The sequence below is a fragment of the Danio rerio genome, chromosome 4 (genome assembly GCF_052040795.2).
Source record: "Danio rerio strain M-AB ecotype USA chromosome 4, GRCz13ab, whole genome shotgun sequence".
Taxonomy (NCBI): domain Eukaryota; kingdom Metazoa; phylum Chordata; class Actinopteri; order Cypriniformes; family Danionidae; genus Danio; species Danio rerio.
This window is the reverse complement of record NC_141024.2, coordinates 79,535,501-79,555,917: the sequence shown is the minus strand read 5'-3', so window position 1 is coordinate 79,555,917 and position 20,417 is coordinate 79,535,501. Positions and strand designations below refer to the sequence as shown.

At 39.4% G+C, this 20,417-nt stretch overlaps 2 protein-coding genes across 7 annotated transcripts in view; one reads left to right on the top strand and one right to left on the bottom strand.

The window, feature by feature from the left end:
- Nucleotides 1-20,417, bottom strand: part of LOC137491081 (uncharacterized) — a 554,517-nt gene that overhangs the window by 132,295 nt on the left and 401,805 nt on the right. The gene's annotated exons all lie outside the window — the stretch shown is intronic.
- znf1141 (zinc finger protein 1141) lies at nt 262-13,493 on the top strand. 6 transcript variants are annotated; one of them, XM_087245522.1, is made up of 4 exons: nt 262-302; nt 771-920; nt 11,819-12,361; nt 12,697-13,481. In XM_087245522.1, the coding sequence occupies exons 2-4, from the start codon at nt 836-838 to the stop codon at nt 12,729-12,731; spliced, it is 663 nt and encodes a 220-aa protein (XP_087101648.1). In that variant the 5' UTR covers nt 262-302; nt 771-835; the 3' UTR covers nt 12,732-13,481. The 6 variants fall into 6 exon arrangements, with proteins under 6 accessions (XP_087101648.1, XP_087101647.1, XP_087101646.1 ...); XM_087245521.1 differs by adding an exon at nt 11,493-11,614 and having other exon boundaries at nt 11,819-13,481; XM_087245520.1 differs by adding an exon at nt 11,493-11,614 and having other exon boundaries at nt 768-920; nt 11,819-13,481.

Genomic DNA, 20,417 nt, shown 5'->3' with positions numbered 1-20,417 from the left:
TGACTTACCAAAATAAGCCTGGCTTTTTCTGTAAGCTAGTTTTATGGAATAGCCCCCTGTTTTCTCGTCCCTCTGGTAATCTTATCTTCTCCATTCGTACATCATTTTATTTTAATATTTATTTGTTTTCATGATTTTTTCTACATTTTGCGCTCCACATTTCTATCCAGTAGGTGGCGGGAATGCACCATGCAAGTTGGTCTGCCAACCGCCATTAACCTCAGAAGAAGACTTTTATTATGGCTTGTCGTGTGACGTCATGAGGCTGCGCCGCTACTGCGCTGTGATTCAACTGGAGAAAGGTTTGTTTTAAAGCTTTTACACAGATATAAACGAATTGATTAAAGTTTCAGGTTTTCACCAGATGCTAAATGATATACCTGCTGTTGACATAGAGGTAAAGTTGGTTTTATATTCGCACATTCGTTCGTTTAGAAGTCTCTATTAGCATGCAAGTGTGACTTCTAAACAACATTAACCCTGTTTATTTGACTGTGAACAATGTTGTACTTTGATAGTTTGTAATAAGTGTTTTAATGAAGGTTTAATTTATTAAATAGCATAATGTCATTCCATTCTAAGTAAACATCACTATATTAGAAATGGAGTAACGTAGTATTGTTCAGCTAATTTGTGGCTATTGTATCTTGCTCTGACTTACTCTTTTTCCTGATTTCTGTTGAAGCAAGTGTTGAAGAGAAGTTATTTTGTTTCTATTTATTAATTTATTTTAAACAGGACATTTTTATTGTTTTGTTCATTTTAAGCAGGATAAAGTGTCCAAACACAGAGAAAAACTCCTGCTGAAGCGACTGATCTCCACACTGTTATAAAGATGGCGTTTATTAAAGAGGAGAGTGAAGATGTGAAGATTGAAGAAACATTCACAGTCAAACAGGAAGATCTGCAGGAACAAACAGGTTGGTTTTCATACTGATATATTTTTAATAATAACAATACTAAATTAAGCCCTGAGTGTGCTGCCTAGTTCTCCTAAATGCACATAAGCACTCATTGAAAGACAGGAATGAGTTTCTTTCAATACTTGTTCTCGTGTCTTTTGTCATTCATTTTATGTATTATTAGTCTCCCATTTTCTCTACCTTCTTAAGGTTATTGCTTTTCTTGTTCTTGTTGAGCACTGGCAATATATAAAATTAATAAAAACAATAAATTTAAAAAGTTTAACTGAGCTGAGGATATTTGACCTACAGTATTCTCATAGAAGATATCTGCTATTACAGGGATAGTGTTGGCTTAGTACTTTCCATTTGTATATGTCACGTTGATCACAATTACCCTTTTTTTAATCAACTTCTATGGGATTAAACTTGTTTCTAGTAGTTGTTACTAGTTCTCACAGATAGTATCTAGAATTACATCATTATTATAATAACTAATTACCAGGGCTATTGTGTTTAACAGGGTTTCCGCGAGTCATAAAATGTTGTAAACTCCAAAATCTAAAATTTAGGCCTTGAGAAGTCTTAAATTTACTGAAATATTGTGTTGTAGGCCTCCTCAAATTAAATTGTGTGTGTCGAGACTTGGCAAAATTTAAAATAAGGGCCATATCATACACCCGGCGCAGTGTGGCGCAAGGCGTGATGCAGTAGTCTTTTGGTAGTTTAAGCTTGGCGCAAGAGTCGTTTTGAGGCATTGCGCTAGGCTGTTTAAATAGCAAATGCATTAGCGCTCATTTTTGCGCTCATTTTTGCGCATCATAGGTGTTCTGGTCTAAAAAGGAAGGCGTTCTGAGGAGGACCGCTGGCGCGTTGCTATTTTGAGAAACTATAATAGATTTTTTATTAGACCAAAACTAACCCGGTCTAAACTCAGGCGCAGAGTTGCGCCTCGCTTACACACTGCTTAATACACACAAGAGAGCAATAGGCAAATATCTTTACATATGAAAAAATGTTAATATTAAGGATATATATATAGGATATAATAAGAATAGATATAGAATATAAATATAAAGGATTAAAATATTACAAAACATATTATTTTCTAGCCTACATAAATATGAAAAACCACTGCCTTCATGTCTTCTTCATCTCGGGAGGCTTTTTCAGTTCATACATAACAATTTGCTTTAGTATAATATTATTATTAGCTGTATTATTTATTATATCCATATGTATATTTGTTTTATTAAAAACAAGCTTAGATTTGCCCACCTGTCAGGTTTTAGACCATATGGGGCACAGCATGTGTTTTAAGATATAACTCAGGTGTTTGAGCACATTTTGTTATTATTGTTCATTTATTTGTTTGCTGGAAATTAGAACTGAATTTAGAAATAGTTTTAAAACGAATATTTGCGCTTAACAAACAAAAGTATTAATTTATAGACTAATTGATGTCTGTGCGTAAAGGTTTCCCTATCCAAGAGCGAAAGTGAAAGGGATCGATTATCTCTCATTCTCACACAGTAGATGCTCTGTTTAACAGTTTTCTGTTAAAAAACTGTTAACTGTTAGCTGTTTGCTTGTGAAATGCTCATTTTTTCCACTTAGACTTACTTTGCGTCCTGTAAATAGCGAATGCGCTCTTGGCGCGACACAGCTGACTCTTAAAGATAATGGGAGATGAGACTGTTATTGGTTTGTTCTCAAAACACACCTATAACTCATTAAGAAAATAAACTCAACCCTTTTAGACCATGCGCCGAAGCGCAAGGCAGATTTCCCGTCCTTAAATTAGCAAAAACGCGTCCTGACACGCCCTGAAAGCATTTTGCGCCCTGCGTTTTGCGCATGGACCGTCAAAATAGAGCCCTATATCACTGAAAAATTGTACATTGTCCCAATTAGGAGCATACACATTGGCCAGGACCACAGACATGTTAAAAGTTTGGATTATTATATATCTGCCTTTTTATCCAACACATTTGACTCCGAAACAAATTGTACATTCTTATGTACGAGTACAGCAACGCCCCTACTTTTGCTATTAATGTTAGAATGATATATTTATGTATAGCCTCCTCTACTAAACTTAATATAGTCTTTTTTTTCAACAGATGTGTCTGTAAATATACAATATCAGATTTTAACTTAATATATACGAACACCTTGTTTCGTTTCACTGGGTGATTTAACCCCCGCACATTCCAACTGGTAAAGTTTGTCTTTACTCCACCAATTTTATGGAGGGCTGTCGAAAACATTTATCAGAAACTTCTGAAAGGTATCTGTGGGTTTTGAATGTAGGGAGATGTGTGGGAGAGAGGGAGGAAAGAAAAAAAATAGAGAGAAAAAAGAGGTGATCGCACATACACTTATAAACACTAAACAACACAAGATTGAAACATTGCGTGTAAACTTGCACACACTTCCAGCTACTCCCACTCTTAACTAGCTTAAAGCGAAAACAATTTAAAGCAAAACTCTTAAAGCAAAACAATTTAAACAGCTCTTGATGTTTTACTACAAAGCTACCCCATTATTGACCAAATATACTTGAGAACTAGAAATAACAACAACGAACATGTGCTATAGTGATCAATGGCTTTCTTCAAAATATCCTCTTTTCGGAAAAGTAGTGGCATTTAATCAGGAAGGCGTGTGGCGGTTCCTTGTCATCCACTGGTTTGCTGCGTAGAGTGCGGTGTGCCTGGTCCAGAAGTGGAGTCTCTTAAGGTTCAGAATATCTTTCAGAAGGCCGGCTACAAATTCAGTCACGTGTCTGCCGTGCTCCAGTCCTTTCTAAACTCCTGTTATGCGGAGAATTGAGCGGCGAGACCCCTCCTCAATATCTTTGCTTCGGTCTCTCAGCAGAGCCAGCTCCTTTTTCACTATACTAAACTCTTTTTTCCAGGGTAGTAAGTGAGTCAGAGTATCCACCCAAAACAGACTCCAGACCAGTCACTCGCTGTTCCGCTGCTTCCTCTCTGGCGTTGATGTGCTCCACAGCATTATGTAACTGTCTGAAGCTGGTTAATTTGATTGCAAAGTTAATTTGACTGTGCAACGGCCTTTTCAAAATCGGCCTAATTAAATCACCCTTTAGTGCATCAATAGCTTGAAGGACCGCACTGTTATCACTCGCCAGAGCCGTCTCTCTCTCTTTTTTTTTTTTAAGATGCAGCTTGCACTTCGGATTAGCATTAGCATGGAGGCTAGTAGCGGATTCTGCCTCCCTACGGTTGCTTCGACCTTTATTCATCCTGATTTAAAATTAATTACCCTCAGAACAGCTAAACTCATACACTTATAAACGCTTATTTTCCAGGATAGGTAGGTTTAAGGTATTTAGGATAAGAGTAATATTAAGCAAAATTTTAAGTTTCATGTAAGGACCTCAACAGTTTGCGTCTTTACATGGCGCCGCTCCAACATGAAGTCCAAAAAAAAAATATAACACTATTCACAATGAAACACAAAACCCTCAGCACTTATAACTCAAATGAAAGTGAAAGGAAAAAAATGTGAATGATTTCAGGCCAGCAGATTCATCCAATTTGAAAACGGAAAAAAAATAATGATAATAATACTACTGGGAGAAAACAAAACGAGAAATAAAATGAGAATTTGGGCAAAGAAAACAAAAACTTTTGGTCAAGAGAAATGAGAGGGGAATGGCGAATGTGGAGGTGTGGATGTGAAGGTTGAGGGTGTTGACGAATCCGTTCACAGACATCACGAGCACTTCAGTTACAAGACATCGGCCTTTGCTCTGTTGCCTTGATACGTACTTTCGCTTTTTGTTTCTCACAGCCAGTCATTAAGTTTACACTGCTACACTCGACCCGGTTTCCCTACTCGTTTCCCCGCACTGCAACAGTTTAGTCAACTTCTTTTTCTTCCGCACACCACATAATGCTGCGCTCTTCAACTCTTCTCCTCTTCTTTATACCCATTTCCTTTTTTCCGTTCCATGGGTGGAGACCAATTAAACAATGTTGTCACTGAAAACGCCAAGAGTCATATATGCATGATTATATGCTGTCAGGCTTTGTAATCAAAAAATGTTGTTATAATAGAGGCCAATGGAGAAAAAAACAGCCATGAATATAATGAATAGAGAGTAAATTTGGCCAGAGTTTGAGTTTTTTTATTTTTTCAAAGCATTTTCCCTGAATATGTCAAAATAATATGTCCCCAAATAACAGTCTGTTTGCTGAAACACAGGGAAAGTTTTGGCCAAACTCAAAATCACCCCAGAATGGATGAAAATGACCCAACAGCACACAAGGGGTAAGGTACACATTTCAGCCTTTATGCAGATGCTGTACAGCATCTCGGTCATCAATCTCGGTCCTGGAGGGCCGGTGTCCCTGCAAGGTTTAGCTCCAACTTGTCTCAACACACCTGCCTTGATATTTTAAGTATACCTAGTAAGACCTTGATTAGCTTGTTCAGGTGTGTTTAATTAGGGTTGGAGCTAAAATCTGCAGGACACCAGCCCTCCAGGAACAAGTTTGGTGACCCCTGCTGTACAGGTATGTCTCATGTCTGCAAGGCAAATATTCAGCTAATTGTTTAGCTGTTACCCCACAACATTTTTTTCTGATGTGTTTACCAGTCAGGCACAGAATGAACAAGTATTCCCTATGTGGTGATATGTGAACAGGTTATTGAGATTGGCTGTTCTGTGTCATGATCCAGGGTTGCTGGGGCAACAGGGGCAGAGCCAGCACGAGCAGGCTGACACAGAAGGCAGAAATATCGCTAATGAGTGCATGCTTTAATAAAGTGAAATTCTGAGTTCTAAAGCGCTGGTCTACTCTGTTTAACATGACATGGTGTCAGATTGAAAGTTCTCAGTGCACTCCTATCATTTGAGAAGGAGGACGAAAGGATAATGTTAAAGTTTCACATGCCCTAAGGTTTTGATTTTGCACAGCCATCAAGTTGGCCGGCATGGAAGCAGCGTTTATCTTGATTTAGAATTTCAACAAAACTTGACAAGGTAGACAATGATGTACAGGTGAATTTACTGCTCTATGCAATGGGCAAGCAGGCTAAACCCATAAACAGCATCCAGATGGATTCTAGATGTATCCAGTGGATTTTATCAGATACCATTAATTTCAAGCTGCAGAAAACTCACAACTTTTATAACGCCAGTTGGCCGCTTCTGTTTCCGGAGGCTACCCTTTGGAAAAACCTCCGCTCCGGAGATATTTTAGAGAGAAATGAGCACTCTTCTCAAAAACCATGCTGGCTCTGTTGCAGTGATGGACAATATACTGGTGTTGGGTAGAGACAAGGAGAAGCATGATCGCAACCTCAAGGCAGTCCTTAATTCCGTCAGAGACTCTGGTCTTAAGTTAAATTAAGAGAAGCATCACTTTGGAAAATCTGAAATTTAATTCTTTGGATATATTATTAGAAAGGATGGGATCCTGCCTGACATTAACAAAGTGAGAGCTATAATGGAGATCCTCTGTCCTACGAATCTGACTGAATTGCGATAGGCCTTAGGGATGGAAAATTAACTGGGTAAATTCCTTTCAGGTCTTTCGTCAGTAATTCATTCAATGACTTAGCTGCTTAAGGGGGACACTGAATGGAACTGGAGCAAGGCACAGATGCAGGCGTTTAACAGGGTGAAGAGCATGTTGACCACAGCACCAGCGCTAGCGTTCTATGATACTACCAAGATCACAGTGGTCAGCACGGACGCAGATAGTTATGGTCTAGGTGCTGCCCTGTTTCAGCAGCAGGAAGAAGCACTTCTGATTGCTTTCTGTTTAAGGACTGAAGACTGAACGCCACTACTCAAATCGAGAAGGAATGCCTAGTTGGAGTGTGGGCATGTGAGCGGTTCTCACATTACTTGCAAGGTGTTGACAAATTTGAGCTCCAGACTGACCATAAGCCACTTGACAAAGCTCCCTCATGGTGCAAACGGTTGCTGATACGTTTGATGAGATTTAATGTCAAAGCAGTGCATGTACCAGGCAAACAGCTTGAGGAGGCAGAGAGTCTTTCCAGAAATTCTCTGACTCATTACAGCGAGTCTGACACAGAGCGTGACCTGACAATGTTTGTACAGGCAGTACTGTCAACTGTCAACTCTGTTTTTCTGCAATAACACTTCCGAAATGCTAGTTGGCAATGAGGTGTTAATGTTCCTCTGTGTCGAGTTTCTTCACTAGTGTTTTGTTTTTTCTGAACGCTTCCTGAATGTAAAAGTGGCTCAAACTCACTCATTTTGAGGCAGGAACCGGCGGACGTGCAACAACTTTAACCATGAGGTAAACACAAAACAAAACTTTCCATCTGAAGCTCCTTCCTGGGACTCCACACTTGAAAGAATCGCTCCATCAGTCTCGCGCTATTCGCACGGCTCTCGGTACCGCCCAGACTCGTCAGCGCTACCAAGCCGACCAATCACAGAGCTTGCGCTATGTGTCGGTGCGACGTGTAGTTGCATGTTTTGAGAGGTGCATGTCAGAGACGTTGACGGCCACGGCTTATGGCTACGTGTAGGCTGTGCCGTAGCATATGCGTGCGCTTGACGCAGAAGTATAAATCAGCCTTAAGCCTGTGAGGGAAGACTGGTTTATTGCCATAAGCCACGCTTCAATATTCAGATCTCCAGTTGGAGATGGCCCAGGAGATGGAGATGGCCCAAGGATGGCCCAGTCAAACATCTCAGTTGACAAGTGTGCTGCACAGGTTTTATGCAGCTAGGGCTCACCTTTCAGAAATTGTTCTACTTTTGCTTTATAAGGATAGAATTATGATTCCTGGTTTACAGAGACTGGATGTGTTACGTCAGCTTTACACAGATCATCAAGGCCTCACGAAGTGCAAAAAGAAGGCAAATATGTCTGTATGGTGGCCTAGAATAGGCAAAGACATTACAAAAACAGTAGAGACGTGCGAGTTCTGTCAAGTCTAAAAGTCGATACAAAAGAGAGAACCCCTGATGGTTACAACCCTTTCTGATGGGCCATGGCAAAAGATCGCTGTGGACATATGTGAACTAGATGGTAAGAAATATTTAATAGTGGGAGACTATTATTCTCGTGATATTGAGATCACACTTCTGCAAACTATTACAAGCCAGCTGGTGATTAAGCATCTGAAAACTATGTTTGTTCAGTGGGGGATCCCATACAAACTTATAACTTACAATGCTACTCAGTTTACGTCCGCTGAGTTTGTGGAGTTCAAAACGTCATACGGTTTCGTTCACACTACCTCCAGCCCTCACTACTCACATCCAGATCCACAGCTAGCTTTAATAAGCTATCTTGCTACACAGACTCTATGAATGGGTTTGCTACCCCAATTTCCAGTACACTACACGCTCATACACCTTCAAGCAAAAGAACCCTTACTGGTATAGAAGTAAAACAGCCAGTAAAATTTAAGGATTATGTTTTGGGGTAGGTGTTTACACTAACCGTACAGATGCAAAGAATCCACTTGCATGTTAACTTCTACAGTATGGTGTAAGATTGTGGAAAAAAAAGAAAAAAAGTGAACTTAAAAACACATCTGTGATGTTGACAGGTTATGGTTAAGAGTTTGACGATTGTAAGCAAAGGATATTGTTAAGTTGATATTGATATCTGTTACCAGTTTGGAAAAATAATTTGCTTTGTTCTATGTTGCTAAAAGGGAATTTGCTATATATTTACTACAGGGGGGCATCATCACTTTAAGGAGGGGAGATGTGGTGATATGTGAACATGTCGGGGTCCAGGGTTGCTGGGGCAATGGAAGTGGAGTAATTTACATTGTAAAAGCACTAGATAATTAGTTCTACAGGTTTTACGTTCAGAAGATGAATAATTTGAGTAAACCCTTCTGAGTACTGGTCAGAGCACAAAGGATGTGGAGACAGGTTATTTGTTTTATCACTTTATATTGAATGTTGAGGAGTGGACCCCAGATGAAAATGCAAGGATGTACATAGTCTGAACAATATTAAGTACAATAAAAATAATAAATAAGCTACAAATGTATAAACAAAATTTGCTGTTATGTAATAAACCAGTATTCCTTATTAACATCAGTTACTAGGGATGTAACGGTATCAGAATTTCACGGTAGGGTAATACCTCGGTATGAATGTCACGGTACAGTATTTATTGAATCATGTACAGGAAAAAAACAAAACTTATGAAAATACTCCAAAAAAGTGCCAAAAGTGTCAATGATATACAAATTAGCCATCTATCTGTAAGCTTTGAAACAGGAACTTCAATTTTAATAACAAAAAAATATTAAACCATGTAAAAAAATTAAGTTTCAATTTAGTATTGTTGAAAACTCATCACATTCAACATTTAATCACTCACTCACTTAGATAGAGATGGGTTTAAAGGAAAATTATCATATAAATATAATCTGGTAAAAGCTGGTATCTCTGGGTATTTACAATGTCCCCTGCAACAGAAAAAAACCCTCTCATTTGGGACTGAGGTTTCTGGGACAAGAGAGATATGACTTGGCCCAGGTTGACAGCAGTGGGTAACGTTGTGCATTGTCTTTCCCCCACTTGAGAGGACAAACCATGAGTGAGATAGAGATCTCATGTCTGCATCAATCTGAACAGTGTGCTGTGTTTCTGCAGTCCCCATGACTGAGTCGTATTCCCCAACTTGCAGGCACATGCACACACAGTGCTCAACCTGTGCAGTGCACATGCCCTTTTTAGTCTTGGATAGAAAGTTCCCTTCCAAAATGATCAAAAGTGCCCCCGCGACGCGACATACCCTCCGTCCCCGATTTACAGTACGCGCGCGACAACACAGCTGATAAGAACTCGCGCGACAACACCACTATTCAGTAGGCGCGCGGCGACAACACCCGCTTTAGGGTTTTCCAGCTCTTTTTGATCCCCGCTTCTAGCAGCACACTCCATTTCCGCATTACTGGATCTGTAGCGACAACAGACCGCAAGGGATGATGGTCAAGCCTGGGCTGATGGGAATTGTAGTTTCCGGTACCTCCCGTTCGCTTCATTCGCCTGAGCAAATTTTCTCAGAAGACCTATAGTTTTACCGAGTCATGCGACTACGGTAATATCGAAAAAAATTAATATTTCGGTATGACGGTATTTACAATACCGTTACATCCCTATCAGTTACATTTTTTTACTAAACAATTTAGATAAGTAGAAATTAGATTTATCTGGAAAAAGGTCTAGATTAAACATTCATGTGTCGATAGAATACTCATTCACATGCAGGTATACATTAAATGCCCAGAAATGCTACAAATTGTGAGGCAGTTAAACAGTCTTTCAGCCATACTAGCCCCTTTCCACGTTTAATTTATAACATATCAGATTCACATTACAATATAAACTGTTAGGAAAACCTCAAAGGAGAATAATAACGGTGATCTGAATAACTGAATGATCATTACGGGACATGTCCGGGCTTGTCCGTATACTAAAGATGTATATAAAGTTGTTTGGGTAAAACAGAAATCATTAACAAATTAATAACGAAAGGGCTTATTTTGAGTTCAGTGACTAGCATCCAGATATTGCATCTGCAGCAATCATTGAAAGCGAACGGGTATAAAACGTCCTCTCAGCTGTTAATGCGCACAGCTTTCACGCACCCGCAGACATCGGCAGCTCCTCTCACTTAGGGATGGCTGATGTGAAACTGACGTTTCGACACAGTGTCGAGATCCTGAAGCACAAGTATTTCGAAACACTGCACCGAAGCACCCAAGTCACATGACTTAAGTGTTTCGAAACACCTGGTGACGTAACTAAAGCGATTCAAAGTATTGATTAGCTTAGAAGCGTGTCAAGGCCTGGCGAATCTGTATTTGACTGCCAAGGTCAGAGAAAATTCCTGTTTCATATGGCCTAGTGGACTGTGCGTGTGCACGCTGTTGCTATGCTTCGAATTACTTTTTTGGTTCGAATCCCAACTTGTACAAATACTCTGAAGTCATGGTTTTGTGTGTTTTAATCATGTTTCTGTTTTGTGTAGCCTAAATAGGATACAGCAGCAGTTACGCCATCAATTTTGCATCATTTTTGTAACACTGTAAAACAATAATAAATATTTTACAGTACTGTGATGGTTGGGTTTTGGGTTTGGGTAGACGTTAATAAAATGCAATAAATGGAAAATTTAATGAATAATATAAATAATTCTTGACAACTTCAGGCCACATTGTCTGATCTAGAAATAACCCTGTTTTAAGACCAAAACAAGACATATTTATTTAGAAAGTGTTTATTCGGTTGTCAGACCAATGTTGAAACAAAACAATACAAGAACAAAGCATTACCAACTGGTATTAAAGGATTTCAAAATGGCTGTATTAGCCTGGATTCGAACCCACTATCCCCGCATGGTAGTCAGGCACCTTAACCACTCCACTAAGTAACTTGAAGATTCAATTATACAAAGTGGGGTGTTATTACCTCAATTTGCTCAACTGTTCTTTGCTAAAGCTGTTTCAGTGCAATACATAAAAAATGACCACTAGATGTCACTGTAGAGTGGGGTTTCGAAACGTTTCACAGCTTCGACACTTTTGCTTTGACTGTTTCAGTGTTTCATGAAGCCTCGCTTTGCCCACCACTACTGTCACTATGTGCTGCGCTTTTCTTCCACAACACACCCAAACAAGTGCGGTTTCAGAATAAGAGTCCCATTTGTAGGTAACTTTACTAGGTAAATAAACATGAATTGCATTAAATCTGCTTAAATGTGTACACATTAATGGACAGAACTAAATATTATCTGATTTATTTTACATTTAATGTGCATCAAAATTACAATGTGTGTAGCCAATGTTTCAGTGTCTTTTCTTTTTTCAGCTTTTTTTGAGAGTTTGTAAGACTTAATGAAAACTAATGTTTTATCTATTTATTTCAGACCTAAGAGAGAATGAGGGGAGGAAAGAGGAGGAACATCATGTCAAAATTGAGGAAAAAAACTATTTACAGACTGATGGTATTTTGAAAAGGACAGACAAGACTCGTTTCAAATGCACTCACTGTAGAAGGAGTTTTGGAAAAAAAGGCTATCTTAAGATTCACATGATGATCCACACTGGAGAGAAACCATACACATGCACTCAGTGTGGAAAGAGTTTCAGCTGCTTATCACACCTTAATGTACACATGATGATCCACACTGGAGAGAAACCATTCACATGCACTCAGTGTGGAAAGAGTTTCAGCAAATCATCAAACCTTAATAAACACATGATGAGCCACACTGGAGAGAAACCATTCACGTGCACTCAGTGTGGGAAGAGTTTCAGTCAATCATCATCCCGTAGTAAACACATGATGATCCACACTGGAGAGAAACCATTCACATGCACTCAGTGTGGAAAGAGTTTTAGCCAATTATCACACCTTGATTTACACATGATGATCCACACTGGAGAGACACCATTCACGTGCACTCAGTGTGGGAAGAGTTTCAACTATTTATCACACCTTAATCACCACATGATGATCCACACTGGAGAGAAACCATTCAAATGCCTTAAATGTGGGAAGAGTTTCAGCCAATCATCATCCCTCAATCAACACATGAGGATCCACACTGGAGAGAAACCATTTACATGCACTCAGTGTGGGAAGAGTTTCAGCAAATCATCATCCCTTAATAAACACATGAGGATCCACACTGGAGAGAAACCATTCACATGCACTCAGTGTGGAAAGTGTTTTACCTGCTCATCAACCCTTAATCAGCACATGAGAATCCACACTGGAGAGAAACCATTCATATGCACTCAGTGTGGGAAAAGTTTCAGCCAGTCATCATCCCTTAATTACCACATGAAGTTCCACGCTGGAGAGAAACCATTCACATGCACTCAGTGTGGGAAGAGTTTCAGCCAATCATCACACCTTAATAAACACATGAGGATTCACACTGGAGAGAAACCATTTACATGCACTCAGTGTGGAAAGTGTTTTACCTGCTCATCAAACCTTAATCAGCACATGAGGATCCACACTGGAGAGAAACCATTCATATGCACTCAGTGTGGGAAAAGTTTCAGCCAGTCAACATCCCTTAATTACCACATGAAGTTCCACGCTGGAGAGATACAATTCACTTATACTTAAGCCGCGGTCACACTGGACTTTTCATAACAAGACCTCTCTGGACAGAAATGTAAAATATGGACCAGTCGCTCAGTTAATGTGTAATCATCTTGTTTAATCCCGCCCCTTTTCTAGGGCTGCTCGATTATAGAAAAAATCATAATCACGATTATTTTGGTAATAATTGTAATCACGATGATTCAAAACGATTATCAGTTAAGTCAAAATTATTTACCCTGAATTTTATTTTTGTATATAAATATTTCCCAAATGATGTTTAACAGGAATTTATCACAGTATTTTCTATAATATTTTTTTCTTCTGGAGAAAGGCTTATTTGTTTTATTTCGGCTAGAATAAAAGCAGGTGTAAATATTTTGTAACCTATTTTAATAGCTCAATATTATCAGCCCCCTTAAGCAATATACATTTTTTGATTGTCTGCAGAATAAACTACTTTTGTACAATGACTTGCCTAATTACATGAATTAAGCCTTTGAATTTCACATTAAGCTAAATACTAGTATCTTGAAAAATATCATCTTAACAAAGATAAAAGAAATCAGTTATTAGAGATGAGTTAGTAAATCTGTCTAGGTTGAAAATAAATCTTTCCATTAAACAGAAATTGGGGGGAAAGGGTCGCTAATAATTCAGGAAAAAACTCTGACTTTAACTGTAAATATGCAGTTATTTTCCTCCCTGTAAAAAAAGGGAAAGGGAAATACATACAATAGAATAAAAATATGAAACAAAGTGTGCTTTAAAAATCTTAACTGTTAGAAAAAAAACTTCAGCTACAAACATCCTTCAGTCAAGAGCAGTGAGGGATTTTCTCCCTTTGTTTTTTGATTAATAAGAAAAACAGGCGGCAGCAGGAATATTGCGCGCCTTCTCTTTAAGAATAGTGCAGTATAACTGATATGGTTTCTCTTTCACTTGTCTTTTTATTGTTACTTGTTTGTTTATTACACAAATGAGGGTTAATATGAATATTCACTAAACATTACGCTCTGACACAAATCTTATATTTGACCATTAAATCGCTCGCATTAAGATGGCGTTAGATGTGTGTGCTCTGCTTGTCTCTGAGGCTAAGTGCCCAAACACAACAGCATACGCTCTTTTCGCTTTTAAAACATGAATGATTCGAACATACATCAATGAATGATGCGCATTCCATGCTGCAAACAACACAGTACCGTATTTTCCGCACTATAAAGCGCACCGGATTATAAGACGCAGTCTCAATTACGGGGTCTATTTCTGTACTTGACCCATACATAAGGCGCACCGTATTATAAGGCGCACGCTAAAATACACTGTCTGCAAAAAAGGTAATGGAAGCAAAACAGTTAACATAGTTTAGTTGAACTTTATTGTACTATTTAACAATACACTCACATTATTATTTTTTTCAATCAGTCTTCTCCCAAAAATCCATCAAAGTCCTCATCTTCTGTGTCTGAATTGAACAGCTGGGCAGTTTCGTCATCAAACACGCCGGGTTCTCTCTCATCATTGTCGGAGTCAGTCTCATTGCCGGGTGGCTGTTCCGGCTTTTGCGAAAGCTCGGACAAAAGTTAAAGCAGACACCCTAGCCCAGGCATCCACAATCCATTCACATATGGTGGCGTAACTCGCCCGGCATGCTTACCAGTCTTAGTAAAAGTGTGTTCGCCGTCTGTCATCCATTGCTCCCACGCAGCTCGCAACTTCACTTTAAACGCCGTCTACACCAATATCCAGCGGTTGAAGTTCTTTTGTTAGTCCTCCCGGAATGACAGCAAGCTCCGAATTCATTTAAGTTGGTCTTCTAACTGTCCAGATTAGACAGATTTTTGAACTCCGTGCACACATAAAGCGCACCGGATTATTAGGCGCATGGCCGTTTTATAACAAAATTTAAGGCTTTTAGGTGCGCCTTATAGTGCGGAAAATACGGTACATGATTTTAGTCATTTTCACGTGAAACTGAGCTTTGCAGAGCAACAAATGTGTACAACTGGAAAGGGGGCGGTATATGATGCAGTAATTGTTTATCTCAATTTAGTTTTATAATCATTAGAAGCCAAAATCAAAATTGAAACCAGACTTTCAATTAATTGCACAGCCCTACCCTTTTTGCAGTGCCGTACAAGGCAAGGCAAGGCAAGGCAAGTTTATTTATATAGCACATTTCATACACAATGGCAATTCAAAGTGCTTTACATAAACAAGAATAAAAGAAACAAGTAAAAATAAAATAAAAATAAAAACAAATAATAAAAATGCATAAAAACAAAACAAAACATAAAAACAGGTAAAATGTGATATAAAAGAATGAAGAAGAAGAGAAAAACATGATAGTGCAATCTGTCGGACGCAGCACAGTGCTCATTCAGTAAAGGCACAGCTAAACAGATGTGTTTTCAGTCTTGATTTGAATGTGCCTAATGTTGGAGCACATCTGATCATTTCTGGAAGCTGATTCCAGCAGCGAGGGGCATAGTGGCTAAAAGCCGATTCACCCTGCTTTGACTGAACTCTTGGAACTTCTAGTTTATATGATCCTAAAGATCTGAGTGATCTGTTAGGTTTGTATTGAGTGAGCATATCTGTGATGTATTTAGGTCCTAGGCCATTTAGTGATTTATAGACCAGTAATAATACTTTAAAATCTATTCTGAATGTAACTGGCAGCCAGTGTAAAGACCTGAGGACAGGTGTGATGTGCTCTGATTTTCTGGTTCTGGTTAGAATTCTGGCTGCAGCGTTCTGGATGAGCTGCAACTGTCTGACTGTCTTTTTAGGAAGGCCAGTGAGGAGTCCATTACAGTAATCCACCCTGCTGCTGATAAAAGCATGAACAAGTTTTTCTAAATCTTCACTAGAAACAAAGCATCTGATTCTTGCTATGTTTTTGAGATGATAGTATGCTGATTTACTGACTGCTTTGACATGACTGTTGAAACTCAGATCTGACTCCAGAGTCACACCAAGATTCTTGACCTTATTTTTTGTCGTTTGACCTTTAGTGTCAAGGTACGCATTTACCTTGAGAACCTCATCTTTGTTTCCAAACACAATAATTTCAGTTTTCTCTTTGTTTAACTGAAGAAAGTTTTGGCACATCCAATTGCTCATTTCATCAATGCATTGGCAGAGGGTGTCAATGGGGCTGTAGTCATTAGGCAGTAAGGCTAGGTAGATCTGAGTGTCATCAGCATAGCTGTGGTAGGAGATTTGGTTCTTTCTCATTATTTGGCTTAGAGGGAGCATGTAAAGGATGAACAGGAGAGGTGCAAGAATCGAGCCTTGTGGGACTCCACACCTCATGGGTGTCCACCTCGACCTATGGTCACCTATACTGACATGGTAACCTCTACCTTCTAGGTAAGATCTAAACCATTTAAGGACCGTGCCAGACAGCCCGACCCAGTTTTCCAGCCTATCCAGAAGTATGCTGTGATCGACAGTGTCAAATGCAGCACTGAGATCCAACAATACCAGCACTGTTATTTTACCTGAATCTGTATTTAGGCGTATATCATTGATTATCTTTATAAGAGCGCTCTCTGTACTGTGATGTGCTCTGAACCCCGATTGAAAATTGTCTAAACACCCCCTGAAGTTTAAGAACTTGTTAACCTGGTTAAAAACAACTTTTTCAATGATTTTGCCAATGAAAGGGAGATTTGAGATTGGCCTGTAATTGCTCAATAGGGTGTTATCCAGGTTGCTCTTCTTCAAGAGGGGTTTAACAACTGCAGTTTTAAGTGAGGTTGGAAAAACCCCTGATAGAAGTGAAGCATTTACCACTTTTAGAAGATCCATTTCTAAACAGGTAAACACCGTTTTGAAGAATGATGTGGGGAGCGTGTCAAGACTGCAGGTTGATGTTTTCATAACTTGCACAATTTCTTCTAAGATTTTGCTGTTAATTGCCATGAAATCAGACATAGTGTCTGATTTCTTAAGTTGTGGTTGAGCTTGTTTGATATCGACACAACTTGGTTGATTGGATGAGCTGATTGCCTTTCTGATATTATTAATCTTATCAGTGAAGAAATGAGCAAACTCATTACATTTGCTTTCAGAGAGGAGCTCACTGGGAATCTGACTGGGGGGGTTTGTGAGTCTCTCTATCGTTGCAAAGAGTGTACGAGCATTATTTAAGTTGCTGTTTATAAGGCTTGAAAAGAAAGTCTGTCTAGCAGTGTTTAGTTCCATATTAAAGGCATGAAGACTGTCTTTATAGATGTTATAATGGACTACTAGTTTCGTTTTTCTCCACATACGCTCAGCTTTTCTGCACTGTCTTTTCATCATTTGTACTTTCGGTGACCTTGTCCAAGATCCCTTTTGCCTGCCAGTCATCTTCTTGACTTTAACAGGAGCGATGTCATTTATGACATTCTCAATTTTCGAATTGAATAAATCAAGGAGAGAATCAACAGAATCTGCAGATATACTTGGTGCTAGTGATATGGCCTTCATAAACTGCTCACTGGTGTTCTCATTTATGCATCTCTTTCTGACAGAGACAGATCTGTTTTTAATAGCTGGAGTGATCAATATATCAAAAAAGATACAGAAATGATCAGATAGTGCCACATCCTTAACAACAGTTGATGAAATGTGTAAACCCTTAGTTATAAGTAGATCAAGAGTGTGTCCACGATTGTGTGTGGGTCCTTGAACATGCTGAGTCAGATCAAAAGTGTTAAAAACAGTGATCAGTTCTTTTACAGCATTGATTTCTGGATTATCAATGTGAATATTAAAATCCCCAGCAATACTAAAATAATCAAATTCAGAGGTTACTATTGATAACAGCTCTGTAAAATCCTCAATAAAAGCTGGAGAATATTTTGGAGGTCTGTAGATAATGATTAGTAAGATGCGTGGAGCACCTTTTAGTGCTATACTCAGATATTCAAAAGACAGATAGTCACCAAATGACACTTGTTTACATTCATACACATCTTTAAACAGGGCAGCGATGCCTCCACCTCTCCTATTAGCTCTGCAAACACTCAAAAAGTCAAAGTTTAAAGGAGCTGCTTCATTCAGAACTGCTGCGCTACAATCCTGTTCTGATGCGTCACAGTCTGCCTGTGTTGAGCAGAGTACAAGTGATAGTGTCTCTATCAACATTGGGTGTTTTGGCTGCGTGGCATTATCACTGTCCTTGGGTGATTCGTCAGCCACAAGTCCACTCAGGAGCTGATTTGAAGTCCTGTGGTCATCCGAACATTTGCTAGGTGTGTGTTTGCAATTCAGTTCAGTGGCATACACAGCTGATGGATGATGGAGGGAGAAAAATATATTGTCCTTTAGCACCTTTGCACCAAGTTTGTTTGGATGAAGGCCATCTGATGTAAACAGCTGTCTTTGGTTCCAGAAGAGATTGAAGTTGTCGATGAAATTCAGTCCTTTCTTGTTACATGTTTTCTGTAGCCATACATTTAGACCAAGAAGCCGTGAAAACATATTTGTCCCTCTTGCAGGGAGTGGTCCACTTATGAACGGCTGAACCTTCAATCTTTCAGCTGTTTCCAAGAGCTCACAGAAATCTTTCTTGAGTAGTTCTGACTGTTCTTTCCGAATATCATTCTTCCCCACATGGATGATAATCCGTTTTGCAGTACTGTGCTTTTTCAGAATTTCCTCAAGCTCTTTGTTTACATCAGAAACTGTTGCATGAGGAAAGCAGTATGTCATTGTAGATCTGCTCCTGAAATTCTTGATTATTGAATCTCCTACGACTAGTGTTCTTATCTCAGGTGTGATCGGAGCAGAATGCCGCTGTCTAGTCGGCCTTGAGCCTCTGTTCCATGCAGAATTAGTTGCTGAATCATGCGATCTCTGTCTGACTACATTTGGGGATTCTTCACCCATATTACTCAAAACTTCATATCTGTTCTGAAGCTGTATTTGAGTCCGAGCTGTATTTGGGGTAGAAGACGCTAATGCGGCAGCGTATGATCTGACCCCTCGAGTACCCTTTGGTCTCGCACCTTGTTTATGCCAATGCTCATTTTCAACAGTTCTTTTCTGTTTTTCTGTGCTCAAAACAGTAGCAGGAACAGATTTATGGGACTCACCGGCTGTGTGCTGAGAGGATCCACAATGAAGCTGAAGTTCTGGTCGGATCGCAAGCAACTTCGTTTCAAGAACTGCAATCTTTTGTAGAAGTTTGTGGCAGTTTGTACAGCAGTGAGAATCTGAATTAATCCGATCCAGAGGCATTTTCACAGCCGTGTCTTCCCGTCTCCGGAATGTAAGCAGCTGATAGCTGGTAGCGGGAGGATTGTTTAGACGGTAATTCCTTTCTTGTTAGTAAAGCTATATTCCAGAAAGTTTGTAGAATCGATGCTGATCTTCAAGCCGTGTTGTTTGAGCACTGTGCTGATAGGCTCAAGTTAAAATTAGGGTATAAGATACAAAAGCAAGAGTGCGAAGAGCGGAGCAGTGGGCAAAGACGTCCGAACAGTAGCAAAGCAGGAAGTGCAAAAGAATTCCGCATGCTAAAACTCAAGTGTGACAGCAGCTTTGGTGTGGGATGAGTTTCAGCAACTCCTCAGACCTTAAAAAACACATGAAGACCCACACTGGAGAGAAACCATTCACATGCACTCAGTATGGGAAGAGTTTCAACCGATCAGCAAACCTTAATGAACACATTAAGATCCACACTGGTGTGGAAGAGTATATGTGCTTTGAGTTTGAAAAGACTTTTATTACAGCTCCAAAATTGAAACTGCACCTGATGATTCACACTGTGACGAGGTTTAATCCTTTAACACATCTGAAAACACAAGATTATTTACACTGGAGAGAAACCGTACAGATCTGATCAGTGTCTACAGAATTTCGCTCATTCGACACAGCTTAAGAAACACATGGACAAAAAGTTGCACACATGACATGAATGCACCTAAACATTTTCTCATGTGCACAGGATGTTTCATGTCTGAATAATGTTTGATGAGGCTGAGTGACAGTAAACGCAATCATGGCATCTGGGAAAAGAAAAGTTTTGTAAACATCTGGCAAACAGCACCTCTGTGGTTTAAAATCTCTTTGCATGTGATTGTACAGGTGCGGATACATCTGTACGCCACTCTCAATTGTATTCATGTTGCTTGTGTTGTTTTGGATGGTGTTCTCTGTCTGACTCCCTAAATGAGAAGCAAATCACTGGGAAGACACCGCACACCAAAGAAGGTGGAGCTCCAGGACGGTTAGTTTCCAGTATACCAGGGCCTCAAGTTTAGAAAGCCCATTCAATTGTCCTGTGTAGCAGCTTTTTTTAGTAAAGTTTCTTTACTTTTAGGTTCAAAATTCTTCATAGTTTACTATATTTACTTTTTTGAGTAGAATACAATCGTGATGAATATTGTATGTTTTAGGCAGAGCGA

Excerpts from the sequence above, each read along its gene's own strand:
- znf1141 (NM_001423385.1), top strand. The coding sequence starts at position 836 with ATGGCGTTTATTAAAGAGGAGAGTGAAGATGTGAAGATTGAAGAAACA. Across the intron at positions 921-11,818 it reads AGATCTGCAGGAACAAACAG|ACCTAAGAGAGAATGAGGGG; the intron begins GTTGGTTTTCAT and ends TATTTATTTCAG.